Source organism: Rhinolophus ferrumequinum, chromosome 5, assembly GCF_004115265.2.
Source record: "Rhinolophus ferrumequinum isolate MPI-CBG mRhiFer1 chromosome 5, mRhiFer1_v1.p, whole genome shotgun sequence".
NCBI classification, from domain to species: Eukaryota; Metazoa; Chordata; class Mammalia; order Chiroptera; family Rhinolophidae; genus Rhinolophus; species Rhinolophus ferrumequinum.
In genome coordinates, this window is record NC_046288.1 from 6,088,504 (window position 1) to 6,110,323 (window position 21,820).

Here is a 21,820-nt window from a genome sequence, read left to right on the forward strand (position 1 = left end):
TTGGGAGCTGGGGCAGGTAGCAGTGGGTCCTTGACATCTAGGGACCAGCACACACCTAGGATGCCTCGGGCTCAGCCTGTGGGCTTCGGCCCAGCCCTAACTCTGGCTCTCTCTCACTGTCTTGAAAGGAGATGAGCCAGACGAGTGCGGAGCCCATGGCTTTGGTGTAGTGTATTGAGCACTAGTTAGTAGATTACAAACCAGGACACCTGAGTGACCCTTTAAAGGCTCCAGTAAAATCTGGCTTTATTTTTCTTTTATAGTTTTGAAGACTTAAAATGGCAGACTTGAGGTACTTTGTTGCAACATCACATAGCCCAGTGTTGTCTAATTTTTATCCTGGTGCCTCAGTGTCTCAGTTGTGTACAATGCACTCACGTGTGTTCAAGACTGTAAACTGCATTCACGGCCACCAGCTAGTTGTGGAGAGGTGGTTCCTGGGTTCTTGTTCTCCCTGTTTTCTCTCAGTGCAGCCTGGATCACAGCCTGATGGACTGCAGTGCTTGAGCACTGACATGGAACAGAAAAGAATTAGGACTGCGCTTCTATTGTGCTAGACTAATTGCCTTATTATTGACTCAGCTTTAGAAATGAAATGGATTGTTTAAACATTTTTTGTTTTAATTCAGGTTTTATTAAATCGGCAGCAGCTCTTTGACGGCGGGATTCTGAGGCACATTGAGTTGGATCTTCCAGTGTAGCTTTTCTGAATAAAAATCTTGTCCATCTGGCTGCCTGTTATCCATCCCTCTGAACAGACTTCATTAAATTCAGAACAGCTCTGCCTTGGTAGTTGCAGTTCAGCTTTTATCATTAGTTACACATCACGTTTCCTTGTGCCTGAGGTGACCCTTGGAGGCCATGCTGTTCCCTGTTTGTCCCAGAATCAGAATGTTTGAAAGGCAGGTTGTAGTAACAGATTGAAGTAGGAGGTAAATTTTAGATTTAACGTTTTTTCTCTCTCAAATTATAAGTTATGTATCAGGTCTGAAAGTGAATAAAATACTGATAGGTGATTATCTCATTTGTAAACGTAACTCCGAATTTGATCACCAGAAATCATAGAAGTGTTCTAGAATGACATGTAAGGACTGAAAAAGTAATCTTCAGACTGGCATATAAATGGCTGTAAAAAGAGGTTGAGTTTTTCTGCTTTCTCTGTCATCTATTAATATTATACCATCTGATTCAAGTCGTGAGCCAATTTTTTTTTTAAAAATTAAATTTTGGGGGGTAACGTTGGTTGCTAACGTTGCATAAATTTCAGGTGTACAACTTTATATATCATACAGGCCAGTATCCTCTATCGTGTGCTCATCGCCCGAAGCCTAGTCGCCTGTCTCCTTGCATTTGACCTCTTTACCCTCTCCCCCGCCCCCACTCCTTTCTCCATTTAGTAACCACCATTCTTGTCTGTATCTGTGAGTTTGGGTTTTTTTTGTTTTGTTTGTTTGTATATTTGTTTTATATCCCACGTATGAGTGAAATCATACAGGTCTTGTCCTTTTCCTGTCTGACAATCCTGTGCGTTTATCTTAGACTTCACGTTCCAGTATAGCTGCCCGACCAAGTTTCTTATATGTTGGTTGGTGACATCTGAATTTTACAATCTTACTTAGTTTTTTATTTGGTTTATTTAGTGTCTTTATGTGCTTTCAGAGAATTTCTGATTATATAGCCATGATTTCAGTTGTTCGAGTTTTCTCTGTCTGCCCTGGATGTTGGTGCTCGTTGGAATCGGTGGTGACGGCCCTGCTTCAGGCTGTGGTACAATCAGTGTTCCCTTTGTCTCTTGGTGTCTAGGATCTCCTGGTGGTTTCGTCCACAGGCCTCTGTAGCATGGACTCCCTCCCTGTTCTTTGGTGGTGATGGTGGTGGAGGGGACACGGGCAGAACTCAGCCCAGGAGGCCGTGCCCCTTAGTGCTTTGTGTTCCTTCTGACGGATAATGTGCCTTGCTACAGTTCAGTGGTAATTGGATCATAAAACACATCTATATTTCATTTTCACATTGGATCCTGCACATTTATTTTACTGTAATCCAAATTGATACTTTATTTTTCAGCTTTCTTATAGGGAAATCATAAATGCAAAAATATGAGTTGAATTCTCTCTAACTTTTTTTCCACTTGTTATTTTTACTATTTTAGTTTTTGATTTCTCTTTTTCCTCCTCCTCCTTCATCTTCTTCTTTTTATTTTTTTGGTGGAATAGATACAGAGTACCACGTGATTTATATGCATTTTTTAAAAAAAAAATTGGAAGCAGTACCTTCTTTCCTACAAGGGAAAGAGTGGGGTTTTGTGTTTTGCTAGGGTCAGTGTCTGTAAACTTGTCCTTGCCAGCTGCAGAGGAGGTCGGCTTAGGGGGTAGGTGAGGGGAATCAGTAAACTGAAGGGGCCCAGCCAGCACACCTCAGATTTGTTGGTCCCGGTAGCTGCATACTTACGACTAGTTACTTTGATGAAATGGCCCTTTTCCTTGCTTTGAAGGTTGCAGAGAATCTCAGCTTTCTCCTGCTGTCACAGTTTGCTGGAATTTTCCTTCCTGAATGTATTTGTTCCAGCTCATACAGAGTTTATAAAGGTTCTGAATTGTGGATGTTAATTATGAAAGAGGAGTTGTGTTTAGGTATATTACTCATCCATCCCTCCCTCATTCCGCAGGTATTTGTTGAATGCCTACTCTGTGTTAGGTGCTCTGGACCCTGAGATTGGGTGTGAACAAGACAGAAGGTCCTTCCCTCAAAGTTCCATTCTAGTCGGTGCGGGGAGAGGTGATGTCAGACAGCAAAGCCAAGCGCTGTCATCTTACTTAGCGTCCCCGTATGTAGCCTCCACTGTCTAGAATGCAGGAGACCCGAGGGGAGTGTGAGCAGAGCCCGTCCTAACGTCCTAACATCCTAACGTCCTAACGTCCTAACGTCCTGACATGTGTGCTCTCAAGTTCTAACCCGGTGCTCCCCAGCCTGGCTGCGCTCTTGTTCACCAGGAGTTTCCACCTTTAGGAAATCGGTGTCCTGAGGGGAGCCACTGTCCTCTGCTGCTCCCCAGGTGGATCCCCCAGGTTCCCCCATTGAATCCAGTTCTGAACAAGTGAAATCGCTCCCTTTCTCAGCCCTTAGCGATTAACAACAGAAAATGGACAGGCCAGAATGGTGTCCCACACACAGCAGGGGAGGAGACCGAAAAGGCAAACCTCGTGAGAAGTAGAAACTGCTTCAGTCACCTCACAGCCTCAAGGCTGAGCCACATGGAAGAGAACAAATTGTTGGGTCCATCACATTTTATATAAAAAAAAAGAAAAGACATTTTATTCTAACTGATTGTTAAAGTTCTTGTTTAGAAGAGGGTAAAATTACTAGATGTAATTTGCTCAGATGAGATTCCTCAGCTGAGGGCAGAGAGCTGCGGTCGCCCTGTGTGAGGGACAGTGCTGAGGTGGGTGCTCCTGGGGCAGCGCTGTGAGCAGAGGCCACAGAGCCGCCTGCAGAGGGTGGGGGATGCCGTGGACGGCGGCGTCTCTGCTTCAACAAGGCAGGGCCACTTTTCCAGGCTTTGGAACGTAATACAGCAGAAGATTCTGTGTTTTGTTCAAAGTACTCCCAGTCTAACAGAGGGGTCAGGAAGATGGTGCTGTGCCCCCTCTAGCTCCTGCCCCACTCAGCCCCTCTAGGGCCTGCACCCACCCTGACTTGCCTGGAGGCTGAGGGATGAGCAGATACTCAGTACCCCCATTATTAATCAGACACGGACTGGGTGAGCACTTACATGGGCTCACAGTATACTGTGTCCTGTGGGGGGCATACTTTACACCAGCTTTAATAAGTGTAGTTAACTCAGCTCCCAGTTACTGAAGGATCAAAAGAAAGAAGCAGGGGGAAAAGAGCGCTTACTGTTATTGGTACAGCCTAAAACAATATCTGTAGCCTGGAAATGAAGATACAAAAGCTGTAAAGACTTAGGCCCCGTAGCTTTTGGTCCACGGTGGCATGCTTGTGGAGCAGTAGGGGACATTAACATAGAACCTTCTCGTTCCGGGGTGCTTCATGGGTGAGAGAACATTGTGCAGTAGAAAAGAATGCCTTTGTCTTCAGATCTCCCTGATCTCCTGAGTCTAAAATCTGTCCACCTCTTGGAGCTGTGTGAGCTTGAGGGTGTTCTTTAACTTCTCCAAGCCTCATTTACAGACACATTTATTGCAACTTTTGAGATGATTGTGGGAAATTGGATTTCATGTAGGTGAAATGCCTAGTACGGTGCCTGGAACATAACATACACTCAGTAAGTATCAAGCTGCTATAGATGTGATTTGAGCAAATGGAAGAGAAAAAGGAGACTACCTTTAGCAGAAGCTCAGAGGAAATAATCCCACCTGAAGTGTTTTGGGAACATACTTACTGCTTTTCTGCTCTATTACATAAAATTCTCTCAAGTGTCACGAATAAGGCATCGCAGTAACACGCCACGGTACAGTAGTAGCATAATACTCCCTATTCAGTTACTTCCTCGTTTCACCAGATCAGGTTCACTTGTTTTCTTTTTTTAAATATTTCATTGAGCATACAGGATAAAGTTGTTCAGCCCTGTGAAGTGTGTGAAGAGGAACAGCGGACAGATTTGCTGTCAGAGGATTGGCTGAGGTACCCAGTTATGGTAATGGGAGGAAGGGCTGTGGGGAGAGGGGAGCAGCAGGACCCCGGCCGAGCCAGCCTGACACCCCGGCTTAGGCCGCTGCGGGCTGGCGGCTGGTCTCCTGGTGTGGGAACAGGCACAGAGCTGAAGGTCAACACTTTTCACATGCTGCGCTTGAGGTTTGGATCATGGTTCACAGAGTAGTAGCGCTTTCTTTAGGGTGTCCCCCGCATCTTGGAGACCTTCTGGGGGAATGCTTAGGACCACCTGAGGAGAATTTGATCTGAGGAGCTCTTGTTACCCTTTCTCGTGTTGTATAGTCTTCGTGGCAGGTGTGTGCTCTTGGTGATTCTGTGTTTGACAGTGCAAGTAATGTCTCATTTGTTACTGGGCTGTCTCAGTGCGACTAACTTCACTCGTCCCCGAAGTTACTCTGTCTTGCCGCTTTTAAAATGCATCAGTGAACCTCTCTGTGGACTGGGTTTTCTTGGTGCTTTTGTTTTTTATCCCCAGCACACCTTTGTCTCACACAGCGGTGAGTTGCTTCACGCTGTCCCAAATTCAAGGCATTGGCTTGAATGGTGGCCAGACTCCAAGGAACTGAGTCCTGCAGTTTGTTCCCACCTCTAAAACATCAAGTCTCTATATCTGAGCCATAAGCCTCCAGACGTAGATTGAATAGGACTTTTTATGATTCAATGTAAATATAGTTTTAAAGTAATAAAACGGATTTTTTTCACTAAAACAACAACAGTATGGCATGTTTAGGGCCAAAGAAACAGTGCTTTTCTATGCAGTTGTGTTAAGCAGAGCTTTTTTGCATTACCTCTTTTGGCGGAGTGGCATTAGAGCTGCTTTACCAGCAATAGAAGGTTCCTGGTCTTGTGACTGAATAGCTTTTTCACCACTTTTCTCTCACATTTTCACTCCTTAAGATCTCCTCCAATTAGCTTCTTCTCATCGGCCCTTAGCCCTTGGCTGTTGCTTTGCCTTTGTGATCTGAGGGCTCCTCAGGAAGGGTTTCTAAGATCCTTGAATCGCAGGAGACTCTGCAGCTGGGCGCCAGGATGAGGCTTATTCTGAACCTAACAGGAACCTGATTAACTGTCAGCAGTGCAGTGGGTGAGGCCCCTCTGCCATAGCCTTTACCGCGTGCTGCAGGTGGCACACGTGTATCAGTTGCAGCTGCTCTCCGTGGCAGTGTGTCAAGGTGTGTGGGCGGGTGTCGTTTTGGAATAGAGGAACTGGTGATGGATTGGAAAGCCAACCACCAGCTCAGGTCAGAAGCACCATCCGTTTCCCCGCAGCAGCAACCTGCACGTTAGGGCCCACCTGTGCCGGTCGTAAGGGAGAGCAGAGTGTGTGCTTCCCTGTGGGGAAGGCAGAGAAGAGAGGTATTTTGGCCATTCCTCTGGATTCTTTTGTGTTTCAGCTACTTTATTACTTAAGTAGGGATGTTTGGGGAAATAGGTACAAAAAAGGCAATTCTGTTGGTAAACTGGGATTTCCGCACATTGAAAGAAAGCGAAGGTTTGTCTGTCTTTTGGCAGGTGGACGTTCCAAGTCTTCATGGCTTCTAAGTGACTTCTTTTGCTGGAGGAGTTCAAGCTAGGGTTTTGTATTGCTGAATCTTACGGAAGGAAGAACCAGTGACTTCGGTGATAGGACTGTAAATAGGCATAAGATCGTGGAGAGGAATGAACGATCAAACCTGGCAGTATGGAGTTTAGAAGGAAAGAGGAATCAGTGAAGCTACCAGATTACAGTTGGAAACAAATGACATCACCTACCACGACATCAGAAGTACATGTTAAAGCAGAACTTTTAAAAAGATTGATTCAAATAGTTAAAATGATTAAATTAGGCGTCACATCCTTAACCGGGAAAGAAAAGGGAAACAAATTTCAAAAGCTTCTTTGAGAACGTTTGGCTATAAGCAAATGACAAACATTTTCAGAGCTGAACATTTTCCATCATTTGCTTGAAAATAAGCAGTTGGAAGCCTGGTTTGGGAAGTAAATCCGTGTAATTGACCTCCTCCTCCCTGGTCATCAACAAAGAAAATCGTTTGTGGAAGGTCGTGAGTGACACACTGACCATCACGGATGGTTCCGAGTAATTAGCGGGCAGACAGGTGCAGGCCCTGCTGCCCTGGCCAGGCGCGCCTCCCGTGTGCCGAGGGTCACAGGTGAGCTTGTTGGGGCTGGAGGGAAGGGGACTAGGAAATGGGAAAGGCGAGCGGTTGAAGGCAGCGGCACAGCTCTTCGTGCATAGGGTTTAATTGGAATAACTGGAGGGGGGTTAAACCCAGCCGCGTGTCTTCCCTGCTCCTTCCTTCCTCTGTGCCTGATCTCTGTGCGTGGCCTCTGCCAGCCACTAGAGTCCTTGTCAGCCTCCTGTGCTTGTCCTGGCATGATCTCGTCACTTGGTGTAGCATCTTCAAGGCTATCCGCTTCCCTCAGCCGTCTTCCTTCCTGATCACCTGTCCTCCACTCATGTCCTCCTTTGGTTCATTTTCTCCTACGTGCAGCCATGATGACTTTTCTTCAGTGTGTATTTGATCCTGTCACTCTACTCTTTCAGTGACCCCCTGGGCCTATGAGATAAAACCCCAACTCTTCCACGACCCCTTCCCCTTTTCTTACCACTTCCGCCCTTTATACTCTTACATATTCTACAGTGCGTCTTAAAGATCTGGTGTTCTCTCTCTCTCTCTCTCTCTCTCTCTCTCTCTCTCTCTCTTTCTCTCTCTCTCTCTCTGTCTTTTATATACTGGTTCTTCTGCCTTAAATACCCTTCCTCTCTTCCACTTTTGCTTGGCTAACTAACCTACTCTTCTAGCAAGCCTCGGGTCTCTCTCCTTGGTTCTCTCATAGTAAAAACACTTGTTAATGCTGGCTGACTTCTCTGCTTCACATCCCGCCCCAGACTTTAAACTCTGGGGGTCCACAGGGTTGTGCACCATTGTATTTCCTGCACACAATGCCTACGTGAGTTGATTCACAATAAAAAATTTGTTGACTGTTGAATTAAGTAAGTAATGACAGAGGACTCAGATGTCTCTTTATTGGCTTTCAGGGTGTCATTTCGGACATTTAGCTATGTACAGCTGCAGATTTTATCAATATTGCCTGTACTTAAAAGACCTAGTTATTTGCCTGGTATTAAAAATAGCAGTGATCCAAGTGTTGTTTTCGTATTTCAATGACAGTGCTAATTCGTGCCTCTCAGGAGAGGCTGGTTGCTAGGAGATTCTTTCTCTTAGAATTAGTCTATATTTGAGTTAATGGTTGATCCTTGCCATATTTTCTTGTTTTTTCTTTCCTTACGTCGTTGAGCAGAGCTCCTTCCCTTGATCATTCTTTTATATTATTCCCGTTAACCAGCTTGTTTTATTAACGATTGAGCATTTGAACACTGTACACAAGGCCCGTCGTCAGGCGGTGCTGACTCCAGGGAATGAAGACCCACTTGGCCTTTGTGTGGGGCCCACGAACCCCTCAGGCTTCACCCTGCATTGTCCCTGATCGTCACAGGACCCCGCGAGGCCACCAGTGTCATTGTCCTCATTTTATGGAGACTGGGAGAAGAAACATGATTTTCTCAAGTGGCCAAGCAGACACCAGAATTCAGTCTTTTACCTTTTAATTCCACATTTTTTTATCCTGTTCTCTGGTGGGACTTAAGTACTGCAATATATATGTAATAATCTGATGGCAGGGCAGACCAGTTGTTGTCCATTTAATTTATCTGATGCATGATTTTTCTTTCTCCTTTTTTTGAATTTAAACTTGTCATTTCACCTTCAGTTTTTTCTCAGTAGATGTCTTTCTGACTCTCAACACCAGCAGTTAAATTGCAGTGGTTTGAAACATCCTCCGTGGCGTGTCCCTCTTCCTTCACAGGAGAAACACAGCGTCAGGATCCGGCTCTCAGGGCTTCCCACAGTTTGGCCTGACTCTCCCTTTCCTGCTTTCCTACCCTTGGGTTTTCTTTCCGAACTGTCTAGTCTCGCCATGCTTGTCTCCTCGCTGTCCCCTAATAAGGATTTTTTCTGTCCATGTGCCTTCGCCCATCCGCTTCCTTTTCGCTGCAATGCACCCGCCTCTGAGCAGCTTCCTTCAAATAAAAAAAATCCAACTGTCAGGCCCACTGAAATCTCATCTGTTCTAGGAAGTCACCTCTGCTCTACCAGTAAAGCCTGGGGCGCTTCCCACCAGTGTCTCCCTTACTGCATTCTGCATCGTTTAAGGATTATTTGGGGAAATGTGTGTGTGTGTGCCCATGGCAGTGGATAGAAGCTCCGTGATGGTGGGGAAATGTCTCTGAAATATCAGTTCCTTGGTGGCATACAGAAGACATTTGAATGCATTGCCTGACCTTTATGTAATCAGTACACATTGGGGGGGACATGCATTCTAGCCACTGGTTATGGGGACATCACAGGCATGCACTAAGTGGGAAAGGGCAAGTGAGCGACCTGAATGAGTCAGGAGTTCTTCCAGGAACCATAAGCCATGGCCTGGGCTGGAGGTCGGAGCAGGAGTGACCGGATGGGCCAAACTAAAGAGGGCGGTTCCTGCCAGAGGGGATGGTCTAATCAAACTCAGGAAAACTGGTAGGATATTGTGTGGTGGCGCAGAGTGTAAGGCACAGAGAAGTGGGGAACAAGGCCAGCCCGCTGTGCACAGCAGTGAGGCCTAAACACCTGAGCCAGTGAGAGTCTGTGTGTCCCCAATACCACGGATATAATAAAATATTCTTGGATGTGTCAACTTGCACCTGTGCTTCCATTAAATCTAATACAGCAGTGAGCAGGGACCAGCACTGCCCTGATTGTTCTTACTGCCCCCCACCCCCGCTCCCTCGTGGCACATTGACTGCTCCTAACCTTGTACAATACGTGCCCTTCCTTGCCTGACCTCCAGTGGATGTGGTGGCCGTCAGCAAAGTGCTCACAGCGGAGCAGTGTTAGAATGAGTCATATCCTGGAAAAGCCACCCGTGAGCCTTCAGTTTTAAAGTGAAAGGGATTAGTTTGTAATGTGAACTGGGACCAGGCAGCGTGATAATCTTTAAACTTTCAAACACTCAGACTGATAAATTCTGTGAGTGGGGACCTAGCCTGTCATGTCCCAGCTCTGCACGCAGCACAGGGCCCAACACAGGGTAGGACGATGCCGAATGGGGACGCGTGTGAGCGCGAGTCATTGTGTGTGCATATGAGTGTACATGTGTACATGTAGAATATCTACACGTAGACAGGTATATTTATGTTAGCTCTATAAAATTCTATAGTTTTCCATAGAAGATCTTATACATCTTTTGTTAAATTTAGTGATCCTTTTTTCGTGGCTCAGTAAATTGGGTCTTTTTCATATTATCATTATCACGTTTGCTAATTATGTATTGCCCTAGGCCACACTGTCTCTCAGTCACGGTTCCTTGTTGTGTGGGACGTGGTAACAGACCGTCCCCACACATTTCTAAACATCCCTAAACATCCCGAGGGTAAAAGAGATGGTGCTACTCCTTTAGCTGAGCACTATTACAAAGCTAAAAGGATGAAACAAATTTCTGTACGTTAATTTGTATTGCATATAGTGCCAATAGATTTGTAAAGCCCCTTGTATTTTCTAAGTAGACAATTATATGCACATAACACTTTTCTTTCCAATCCGATAAATTCCTTTTATGTTTTTCTTACCCCTTCCCATACAACGTTGAATTGAAGGTGGCTGGATCCCCCTCAGCCTAATTCCTAACCTAAGGTGAATGCACCTGATGTTTCACCAGTAGGTGTGAGGATTGATGTAGGGTTGTGGCACGGAGCCTTTATCAGCCGTTATGGAGCCTTTATCAGCCGTTATGGAGGGGTTTGCCCATAGTCCTTTTTATCCTGACTTTTTCATCCTTTACATTGCAGCTGTTTATCTCTCTGTGCTTCATTCTAAATGATTTCCTCAGATCTGTTTTTCAGGGTACCAGTTCTGTGTTCACATGTGTCTAATCTGCAATTTAACCCATCTCTGAAGTTTTAGATTTCAATGACTGTTATTTTTAATTAAAAAAAATTTTTAGTTGCAGCTGACATTTAATGTTATGTTAGTTTCAGGTGTACCGTATAGTGGTTAGACATTTGTTTCATTTACAAAATGATCCTCCCGCTAGGTCTTGCACCCACCTGACACCATATATAATTATTTCAGCATTATTGACTGTATTCCCTATGCTTTACTTTACATCCCTGTGATTATTTTGTTATTTTCAATTTGTACTTAATCCCTTCACCTTTTTCATCCAGCCCCCCAACTCCCCTCCCATCTTGCAACCATCAGTTTTTTTTTTTCTGTATCTATGAAGTTTTTTTGTTTTGATTATTTATTTTGGTTTTTAGATTCCACATATAGGTGAGCTTATACGGTATTTGTCTTTTTCTGACTTATTTCACTTAGTTTAATACCCTGTAAATCCATCCATATTATCCCAAATGGTAAGTTTTCATTCATTTTTTTTATGGCCAAGTAATATTCCATTGTATATAAAGAGAGTGCCTAAAAAATGTACACACATTTTAAGAAAGGAAAAAACTATTAAAATTGTAATACTCAGAATATACTGATAACAAAAGATGAATATAAGTCATGTGTATATGTTTTTTTTGGCACCCCAGTATACATATACATAAACACATACACACACACACACACACACACACACACACATACACACAAGGTTGCCAAAAAAAATGTATACACATCTTAAGAGATGTTATCTGTACTCAAGCAATAGTTCACCGTAATCAGAAGTGTCTGGACACTGATGGCAACCACTTTGAGCACCTCTTGTAATTGCAGAAGTCAAACGTGACTTGTATTCATGTTTTGTTATATATTGAGTATTACAATTAATGCAGTTTTTCTTTTCTTAAAATGTGTGTACATTTTTTGGCACCGTGTGTGTGTGTGTGTGTGTGTGTGTGTGTGTATTCCACCTTTTCTTTATCCATTCATCTTTTGATTGGAGCATTTTACTCCATTTACATTTAAAGTCATTATTGATAGGTATGTAGTTATTGCCATTTGTTTTCTGATTGTTTTTGTAGTTCTTCTCTGTTCCTTTCTTATTCTCTTGCTCTCTTCTCTTACATGTTGATGACGTTCTATAGTGTTGGTGCTTGGATTCCTTTCTCTTTATTTCTTGTTTATCTCTTGTAGATACAGACATGGCTTTTTTTCCAAAACTGCCTTTTGATTTTTACCTTATGTTTGTATATCTTTTATTTCTTTATATGTTTAATTAGCACATAAAATTGTGCATATATTTATTTTATGGTCTCTATCCCATTTTTCCTTTATCCCAAGTTCTTTAGGGCCGAATCTTGCTGTTGGTTATGTCTCTTGACTCTTGCTTATAAAGGCTGTTTCCTTCTGTGTCCTGTCATTTTGGATGGTGATGCTGTCTTTAGAGGCATAGTCTGGTGGAGTTCTGGGAGGCAGGCTTTTCCAGAGTGGTTTACAGTTGTCCTTCCATATCTATGGGTTTTGTATCCATAGGTTCTATATCCGTGGGGTCCACATCTGGGGATTCAACCAACCGCAGATCGAAAATATTAGAAAAAATTATGTTGTTGTGAACAAGCAGCACGTAGTTAAGCCCACGATAGTGGCATCTGCACTGAACATGTGCGGACTTTTTTCTTCTTGTCATTCCCTAAACAATACAGTATAATAGTAATTTACATAGCATTTACATTCTAGTAGGTATTATAGGTAATCTAGAGATGATTTAAAGTAGATGGGAGGATGTGCGTAGGTTACATGCAAATACTGTGCCGTTTTATAGAAGGGACTTGAGCATCTGAGGAATCTGGTATCAACAGTTCCTGGAGCCAGTGCCCTGCGGACACCGAGGGAAGACTGTCCAGTAACTTCCGCGAAGCACCTGGGGCTATCACTGGCATGAGACTCATTTGGCGTAAATTTCTTGTCCAGGGATTTCCTGAACTACACATATAAAGTAGAGTAGAACTCCCAAAACCATATTAGAGATAACAGCCAGACGCATGGTTACCAATTACTGGGGGATTGGGAGACTTTTCCCCCCTCCCAGCCCAGCTTCTTTTTTACATCTGGGTTCATAACTTTTTTGTAGTTCAGGTTTTGTTGAGATTGTAGCCCTTTTTAGGGTTCCAGGTGTATGTAAAAGCATCAGTTCCACCACCTGTCCACTCGAAGGACTGATTTCCTGTCCTGCAGGACATTAAAATAAAGTGACTTCCAAGGCACTTTTAAGTAAAGGAGGTTAGAATTAGTAATTATGCCAGGATGATAGGTGTAAGTCAGGATGTACGGCCACCTTGGTTGAAACCCAAGACCCAGCACACACTGCTGGCTAGCGCCTGCCCTGCCGATTCTGTCTTAGCTTAGGGCCTCAGGTCATTTCCCTTCTTCCTTGCCACGCTCTTGGAGGCATTTAAAAGGATGACTTATATTTTATCTCAGATTTCTAAGTGCTTGTAGTGTGAGAGCTTTTAGGTTATCTAGTCTGCCATGTTGGCGGAACAGTCTGTCTTTAGTCTTAACATTAAGATCTTTCTCTGTCGCCTTTGGTTCGTCTTAAAATGGAATATTAGAAAAAGACAGTGGAAGGACTGGTGAGAGGGGTGGGAGGGAAAGAGGAAACAGACAAACACGAGGAGCGAAAAAGAGTGAGTGGAAGAAGGACTGAAAGACAGGTTGGAAAGACAGATGGAGAGGCAGATAGATAGGTTGAAGGGTAGAGACACGGTGAGAGAGCGTATGGTTGAGAGTCAGACGTATTTGCATGCAGAGATGCACATAGACACACATACATTGGGCACGAGTCATACCTGGAGGCCTGGCACGGGTAATGTGTGGACCCAGAGACACACTCACAAAGCCGCACACACGGGTCACCCTAAGGGGCGCAGGCAGCTGAAAGTAGAGAGTGATAATAGAAAATAACTAAATCCAAGTGTGTGAGTGTAATTGTAAAGAAGAAGCTTGCAATCAGTGATTGTAGAAAAGATGGCTTTAGAATGAGCTGGACTTTTAGTACCATTGGTTTGCTGCCACAGCCACAGCAATAGTGGTTGTATAAATAGGATGCTGACGGCAGGCTGCGGGGATTAGGGCTCGCCGCAGCCTCGTGGAGCAAACCAGTGGGGCCAAGCTCTGGATTTTGGTCTCGTGGGCACTAATGAATGAGGAAATCACTGATTTTCAGGTAGTGGGGACAGTAGTAACTAAAAAATAAAAGTAAACTAATCTGATTTAAAATTAACAGGTTTTATTTGTTGATTTCATCATTGTCTTGCAGATCATATTCAGATTTAGAAATGTGAAATTGAAATTGAAATTAAAAGTTTGAGATTTTGACCATGTCAAATATTTGTCTAAAGACAGGAAACTCATCATCTTGGGGCTGGGCAGTGCAGAGAAAGGAGGTGGAAGGTGGGAAGTTTCTGTTTTGTGCAGGTTGTCTTTCGTGTCTCCTCTTCTGTCCATCCAGCACATTTCAGGCTTTGCTGAACTTTTCTGTTTTCCAATCCATAATGACTCCTGCTGATCCTAGGCATTATTTTATTTTATGGATCCTTTATAATATTGGCTCTGGTTCAAACGCCATTTGTGGATCTCTGATACTGCGACATCTGTCAAAGGACAGAAGAAAATTAGTTTACCTGGCAAAGGACAATACTGCTAAATTATACTGGGTAGCAAGTATGCTGTTTGATTTTTTTCAATTTCGAATAAAGGGATCCTATCATACTTTGTACTCAGCTAAAACATGGACTGTATGAAACATGGATTGAAGCATGAAAGCCGTGTGGCTGAATGTTTTCGTTATCATCTGAAAGTCTGGCAATAGACTTTTAGAATGAACCGTTCTATTAATATTTTAATTTGACTGGGTGTCTTATTAGGCGTCATCATCCTAAAAAAGCAACGGTTCAAACTCTGCTTCCTAAGTATTAGGCTGAAGTCAATTCAAGGGATTCCATAACGTTTCTTAAAACTGCCTTTGTCTCTAAAGTATCCCTGCCTCAGAGGCCAGTTCATCTTGTCATTATGGATCATTTGGTCTTTTTTTGTAAGAGGTAGACAAATCTATATCAGGAGTATGAAGCACTGAAGTTTTAGACATGAATTTCCAGCCAGCACTCTATAGAGAATAGAAATTGCATAATGATGCTTTTACATCATCTTTAGTGTCTCTAAGCTCAACATATGAGGTGTGGTCACAAAATGTAGTGAATGTTTAAATTTAAAAAAATTTATTACAGTAAATGACACATAACCATTAATCCTTCTCAAAATACTCCCCCTTGCTTCGACCATACTTATCCCATCATTCTTGCCACTTTCTGAAGCAGTTCTGGAAGTACTTTCGTGTCTTTACTTCATCCTCCATCATGACGGTGCTCCATGTCACACATCGCTTCTGGTATATGGCAATTTCTGTCAAATAAAAACATTACGGTATGTCTTCATCCACTTTATTCACTGGATCTGGCACCGTGCAACTTCTGGCTCTTCCCCAAAGTCAAAATGATTCAGGACATTGAGGCAGCTGTGACAGCTCAACTAAAGACACTCACGAAAGAGGACTTCCAGAACTGCTTCAGAAGGTGGCAAGAATGATGGGATAAGTGTGTTCAAAGCGAGGGGGAGTATTTTGAGGGGGATTAGTGGCAATGTGTCTTTTACTGTTACAATTTTTTAAAAATGTAAACATTCACCATATTTTTTAATCATAGCTCGTATAGTTTTGAGAGTTTTATGTCTTTAGCACTGAGCTGGATGCTGTGGCATAATGTTTTTTAGTACTCTGAATAATAGCCATTATTTATGGGGCACCTAATTGTGGCAGACATCTGCATATGGTTTTATTATGTACATAACTTCTAATCTTCATAGCAGGCCTCTAAATTAGGTGTTATTCACCCACTTTATACATGAGGAAAATGAAACCCAGAATGGTGGGGCAGTTTGCTCAAAGCCGTGGAGCTAGCAAAGGTGCATTCAGATCTAGATCTTTTACTTTATAAAATGCGTTATTTGTACTCCATCATTTTAGCTTCTTTTTGGGGAATCAGTGATTCCTAGAACTCTAGGATAGTTGATTTTCAGCTTTCTGTATGTGGGTTATAGAATTTATAGAGTATTCTTGACGGGTTTTCATTCTTTGTGTTTTCTGCACTGGTTCTTCACACCTTCAACTTAGAAAGGTGCTGTTAGAGGAGGGTCTTGAGCAGTTTTGTTCTTTGTCCTCAGTATGTGGAACTCAGCAGCACCTGGCACCTAGGAGATGCTCTTTGATGGATTGATTGTTGAGGGAACGTGGGAAAACCATGGCAGTTTGGACCAGCCTTGACAAACCCCCCGGTATTCAAACTCATGGTATCTAATAAAATGCAAATATACTTCATTACAAGGTAATTATGAAAGGCAAATATGTGATAGAAATAACATGGTACATTTTGAAGTAATCTAAATATGTGTTTTGTCTCGCCATTAATGGACGATAGCCTTTAAAAAACCAAGAGTGCATTCTTTATGACCATGGAATAGTTGGTGGAGATAATAAGAAGGTAAAGACCTAGATGTTACCATCCCAAAGTTATCTTTTGACATCAGCAGGACTGAAACACAATACCTGGCAAAGAGTAGAGACTCAGTGCGTGTTTGTTCAACTTAACTGAATTCAGTCGAATGGCCTTGGGAGGCGGGGGGGTGGGGGGCGAAGCAGCATAAATTTTTGACTCCAGGAAAGAGTCCAGTGCTTTGTTTAAGCTGTTTTGTCTTCAGTACCCTGTTCCTCTGGCTCATAGGATTTGGTCAGATATTTTCTTATTTACCGTGCTCTGTGCTCTGATGGTGTCACGTACTTCCTCTTGTCTCGCTGACTCCATTGACTGTGTGTAGGATGAACTGCGTCTTCCCGTTCTCCGCGCCCTCCAAGCAGCTGAGCAGAGCTGCTCGGCCGGCCGCGTGTGGTGTCACTGGCCATCCTGTCTCTGCAGGGCTGCTCTCAGGGATGGAAATACGGCGGTGGGGCTGCACTCTTTTCACTAAGTGGTCTCTGCTAAAATGACAACTAAAAGGCATCCCGCCTGGTAAATATTTAAATCTTACAAGTTTTTATTTTTTCTGGATAAATTAGCACATTAGGTACTTCAAGAGCTTGATGGGGGCCGGTGGGAAAAGTCAGACCTGTGTGCCCCCGGGAAGGCGGGTGTGAGGGGAGGGCTGGGGCCGTGTGAATTTCCAGGAGGGGTTTGCAGAGGGGGTGAGGAGTATTTAATGTGGTGGATGGATTCAGGGAGGGTTATACAAACAGTTAAGCTTAAAATTAGAGATTACAGATGAGATAAACAATTCATGTTTAGATTATGAATTCAAAATAGGTAGAATACTGTCAGTTACAACTGACCAGCAGAGTGGTTAGCATTCGTTAGCAGTGGAGTTTATTTCATCTGTAACCTCTAATTTTAAACTTGATATTCCATGAATTTCTTGCCATTCAGAAACATCATTGAGCCGAACTGAGACCACTGCACTCCTCCAGCTGTGTTCCAACTCATTTGGGGCATCATTTCCCCTGATTCTGCAGTACATGGATTTTTTTTCTTTATGGCTAAAGTAGCAGTTTTGTCACACTTGACTTAAAAGTGTAAGTTTGAGTGATACGACAGGTTTATTTTGCTTGTGACAGTGCTGCCTTTTTTTGTTCCCTGAACATTTGGAGTTCCCTTACCAAAGCACGTACTGTAATTACCATATTTCTCCTCAAGATCTGGGGCTGCTCTCTTAAGCTTGATTTGTAGGAAACACCTGGCAATTTCTGGTACCTGTTGTACTCTGCAATTTTGATATTTAAATCAGTGCTAGATCAGCTGGGTTCTGTGGTTGGCCCATCTTCACATTAATGGTTACTCAGAGGAACCTGTCAAAGTTAGCCCGTCAGCTTGTACCTGGTGTAGAGTTTTATTACTTTGCACTCTGTAGTTATGGACTATAATGTAGGTTAGGATTGAAGAAATGCAAGCCAGCCTGTTGTTAAATGTTTTCGTTTTTTTGTCTAAGCAGTGTCCTGGCAACTCATGAATGTTGCCCCGTCAACTGTATAAACATCTCGGAGTGCTTTCAAATAAAAATTACTGTGATCTCTATGTTCCTCAGCAGGACTGCATACTCTTGTGTCCAGAAGCAGAGATTTCTTTGGTTTCTTTGTGTGTGTGTGTGTGTAAACTTCCTGGTTATCTCATCTAGGATCTAGATCCCAAAATTTAAATTCCAGGGAGAACTTGGGAAAGATTGAGTGAACTCATCTTTAGGGGCTTCTGGATTTTCCTTTGCCTTCATCTTCTTTCAGGTTCTAGTACTTCTAAGGCATTTGGGATCTGAGGCAAGATGTGGCCGAACAGGGATTGTGGGAAAAGCTCTGGAATTCCAGCTGGAGACCAGAGTTCTGGTCCAATTCTATTACCACCCAGCTCGACACCTCTGTTTCACTCAGCTCATCTGTGAGTATCGTGTCACACCCTGATCTTGAAGGCGCCTGTGAAAGCTTCATGACTTGCTGTGTATCACTGAACTGCGTAGAGATGATACGAGGCTTGTCAGCCGTGCAGGAAACCACCTGTGACACAGTGAGCATTAGAATCAGACCTCGGGTTATGACTTGGTCATAGAGGAAATATGAAAATATCTTCCTCATGTCAAACTTGTTAGGGACAGTGTGACACATGATTCCTGCTGCTTGGGTTCCACATGGAACATGCAGTCAACCTCCTCTTTCCCCCATGATTCTGTTTAGACCCGGAAGTGTGTAGAGAAGACACACAGCGGCTGCTGGCAGGATGAGGGCACCTCCACTCGGGGGTCCCTCCACACTGGTAGCTTCTCCTCACGAGTTCCTACAGCACATGGATAGTGCTGATGGGGAGACTCACATTGGTGGCGGCGTGTGTGTCTTCCTGACTTCTGGGAGGGGGTCCAATGGCCACAGGCAAGAGAGCTCTGAGGTGTCTTAATAGTTGTCACAGAAGAAGGACCAGATAATTGACATAGCATTTAAGATTCAATAGGCATTTCTTTAATCAAGCACCCAGTGAGAGGTCCGGAGTTATATTCAGTGAGCCATTGGCTGATGTAGGAAAAATTGCTTCACTTCAAAGCCTTGTTGAGAATAAGTCTCTGTGAATAAGTGATTAGGTTTTGCCTCAAGTGTATAAATGACTGTCCTTGTTTTTTCTTTCCTTTTATCTGTGATCTAGTAAAGCTAAGACTAGATACTGTTTTTATTGGTGTTGGTCTTTGCAAATTTATTGAAATAGTTGAATTCAAAATAGTTTTCATTCTGATGCTAGAAGCAGATTTGAAAAGTAGTCTAACTTTTCAATAATTTTGGTCTCTCTTCCTTCTAAATTATTTTGCTTACCCTTTCTTTCCCTATGGCATCAATTTTTTTTTTTTTTGGTCACTGGAAAAGCTTTTTTATTTTGGGATTCTATATTGTTTACATACCTTCCTTGACAAGGCTGTAGCCATTGGAGATTGTTCTGAGGCAGGGATTACAAAACCAAATGTTCATGGAGCAGCACCTGGTGAGTGTCCGGAAGCGAGAGTCCTGAGCCCCGGGCATGGGAGCCGTAGGTTCCACCTGTCGGGCCGGCCGTGCTCCCGCAGAGGAGGACCATTGTGGGGCCCGATGGGGCTGAACATCTGATTTCTCAAGAGAAGCTGGAAATACGTATTTTTTTCTTTGTGATACATGTTTGAAATGTAAAAATTATTATATGTTGCCTCTAATTAAAAAAAAAAAATGAAAAGAAAATGCATGGATCAAACAAAACGCGTCCATGACCCAGATTATACCCACAGATGGCCAATTTGCAGCCTTTGTTCTAAAGGGAAAGTTTTGCTTTTTCAAAAAATATCAATCTAAGCAGAGTGTATGGTTGCTGATTTGACTGAAAGCTGAAATATACTATGTTTCATTACCTTTAACAAGGAACTACCACTCGCTTAACTGTAGAGTTCAGATGAGTCAGTTGTAACACATAACTCTCTTTAACTGCATGTTATAACTCTGTCCTGCTATTTTGTAGTATTGTAGGTATAGAGTAGACTTTTAAAAAGCAAATGTAGTTTTAGGCTAATAAATCTCTAGCCAGGTGTCTAATTTTGATGTATGAATTTCTCAGATCTCTAAATAGCAGTGTTCTCAATTGAACCTAGAAGAGTCTATTAAATTATAACTGTAGGTATTTTTCAGAATCCTTAAATGTATTAGCAATTTAGGGTTGAGAAAAATGAAAATGAATCTTGTCTCTCCTTACTTATCAGATTCATGTATGTTCTTTTTCTTTCTTTAAAGATTTGAACATGGAATTCAATCCTTCAGACCATCCTCGGGCCAGCACAATATTCCTCAGTAAATCTCAGACGGACGGTAGGTTACTAATTTATGTTTCTTTTTTTTTTTTTTTTTAAAAAGGCCCATGTTGATAACTAGCCTAAGTCTTGATTTTCCACTAGATGTGTTTCTCAAGGTAATCAGCTGTGTACATTCTGCAGCAGTAGTTTCTACCCTGAGAGTCAGAAATTTTCCTTTAAGAATTGATATCTGAACAGCAACAAAAATAAATAATAAATAAATAAAACAAAAACCAAAAAAGTGAAGTGAAAAAAAGAATTGGTATCTGCCTAAATTCTTTAAAGATCAGAAGTGTTTGTTTCTTCAGATAGTATGTGAAAGAAAGCAAATATAATCCTTAAAGCATCATTATCTTTATGTCATTTGAGAGTGGAATTGAACCTGTACACTGGGGTAGATCTTTTAGCCAAACTTTGACTGATGGGTTTTTTCTGCAGTCTTTGTGTTTTGTCCCGGGTGTGTGGGGAATTTCTCCTGGGGGGTTTTCACTCTTTTCCGCACCTGGCTTATCTCACTGTTCCCTGGGCGTTGGCTACAAAGGAGAGGGAAAACTTACATAGTACAGCGAAGATGAACCTGCTCAGTGGATTCCTACAGAAGAGAGTAGCAGGAGAAATGTGTTATATTGTCATGTAGTAACCAAGATCTTATATTATATTGCTAGAGTCCTGTGTGATTCTATCCCTGTCTCTTTTGGCAAATTGCTAAACTCTAATTTAGAGGAGATCGTGAATTGACTAGAAAATAATCCAACATATTTAAGACGATAAATTCATTATAAGAACTGGTAACTCCTTAATAATGGTTAGGTAACAATTTTGACATGGTATAATGCTGATATAATATTGGTGACCTTTAATTTAGCAGGCCACTAACTTGATTTTAGAGAATTTGGTGCATTTATAAAAAAATCAGTGTTTTCGAAAGTAAGAATAAAGCATCGTAGGCTTTAAATACTTGTAAGTTTTGAATGTATTCGTTAAAAATAAAACTTTTTTTTTTTCTTGGCCTGGTAAAGTGGGAATCCATTGGGAGTGGTAGGATATTCAAGGGAAGGAAAGGGACAGTGGGGATGAGGGTTTAGGATGATGGAAAATGAGAATCAACCATTTCTTTTGCATTGAATGATAGTGCTATAAAAACAAGTCACATGGCTGGCATATTTTCAGGTTTGGTTCTTGCTTCCAGTGAATTCAGACCACTATCTTTCTGAAAAATTTCTACTAGATTCACATGGAATTGCATTAGAGCCTCTACGTAGATGATGCATACCTTGATTGTCATGGTGAAAGGAAATTCAGTGATTGTCTAACCTAACAGAAAGAGTCAGGGAAGTATGTATATTCCCCGTCACCTCTGCTCCAGATCTCGTTCTTGATTCCTTTTCTGGAACATCAGGGTATCAGTTACTCTGACCCTTCAACACGACCCTTCATGTTTACGTTCAACGTGTAAAACCTACTTGAGTTTCACAGGTTAACACAAGAAAAGGAAAAATACCCAACACCCTCTCTGAGCTGTTCCTCTCTCCTCTGTTTAGTGAAAGCATCTGTACCATCTGGACTTCTTCTCTTTCTATCCACTACCCACTGGAATCCTCCACCACCACACTCTGTGGAGGGTGTGTGGTAGGGCTAGCCTGGGCCTCAGGCAGTGCTTGCTGCCATTCCCTGTTCCTTCTTTTTTGGCTTTCTGTCTTCAAACAGGCCAATTTGCTGAA

At 42.6% G+C, this 21,820-nt stretch overlaps 1 protein-coding gene across 1 annotated transcript in view; it reads left to right on the forward strand.

Annotated features, from left to right (window-relative positions):
* CCNY (cyclin Y) overlaps window positions 1–21,820 on the forward strand; it is a 184,875-nt gene that overhangs the window by 97,694 nt on the left and 65,361 nt on the right. The window contains exon 2 of the mRNA XM_033106267.1: window positions 20,041–20,115. Within this exon, the coding sequence (XP_032962158.1) occupies window positions 20,041–20,115 (75 nt within the window). The remainder of the gene's footprint in view (window positions 1–20,040; window positions 20,116–21,820) is intronic.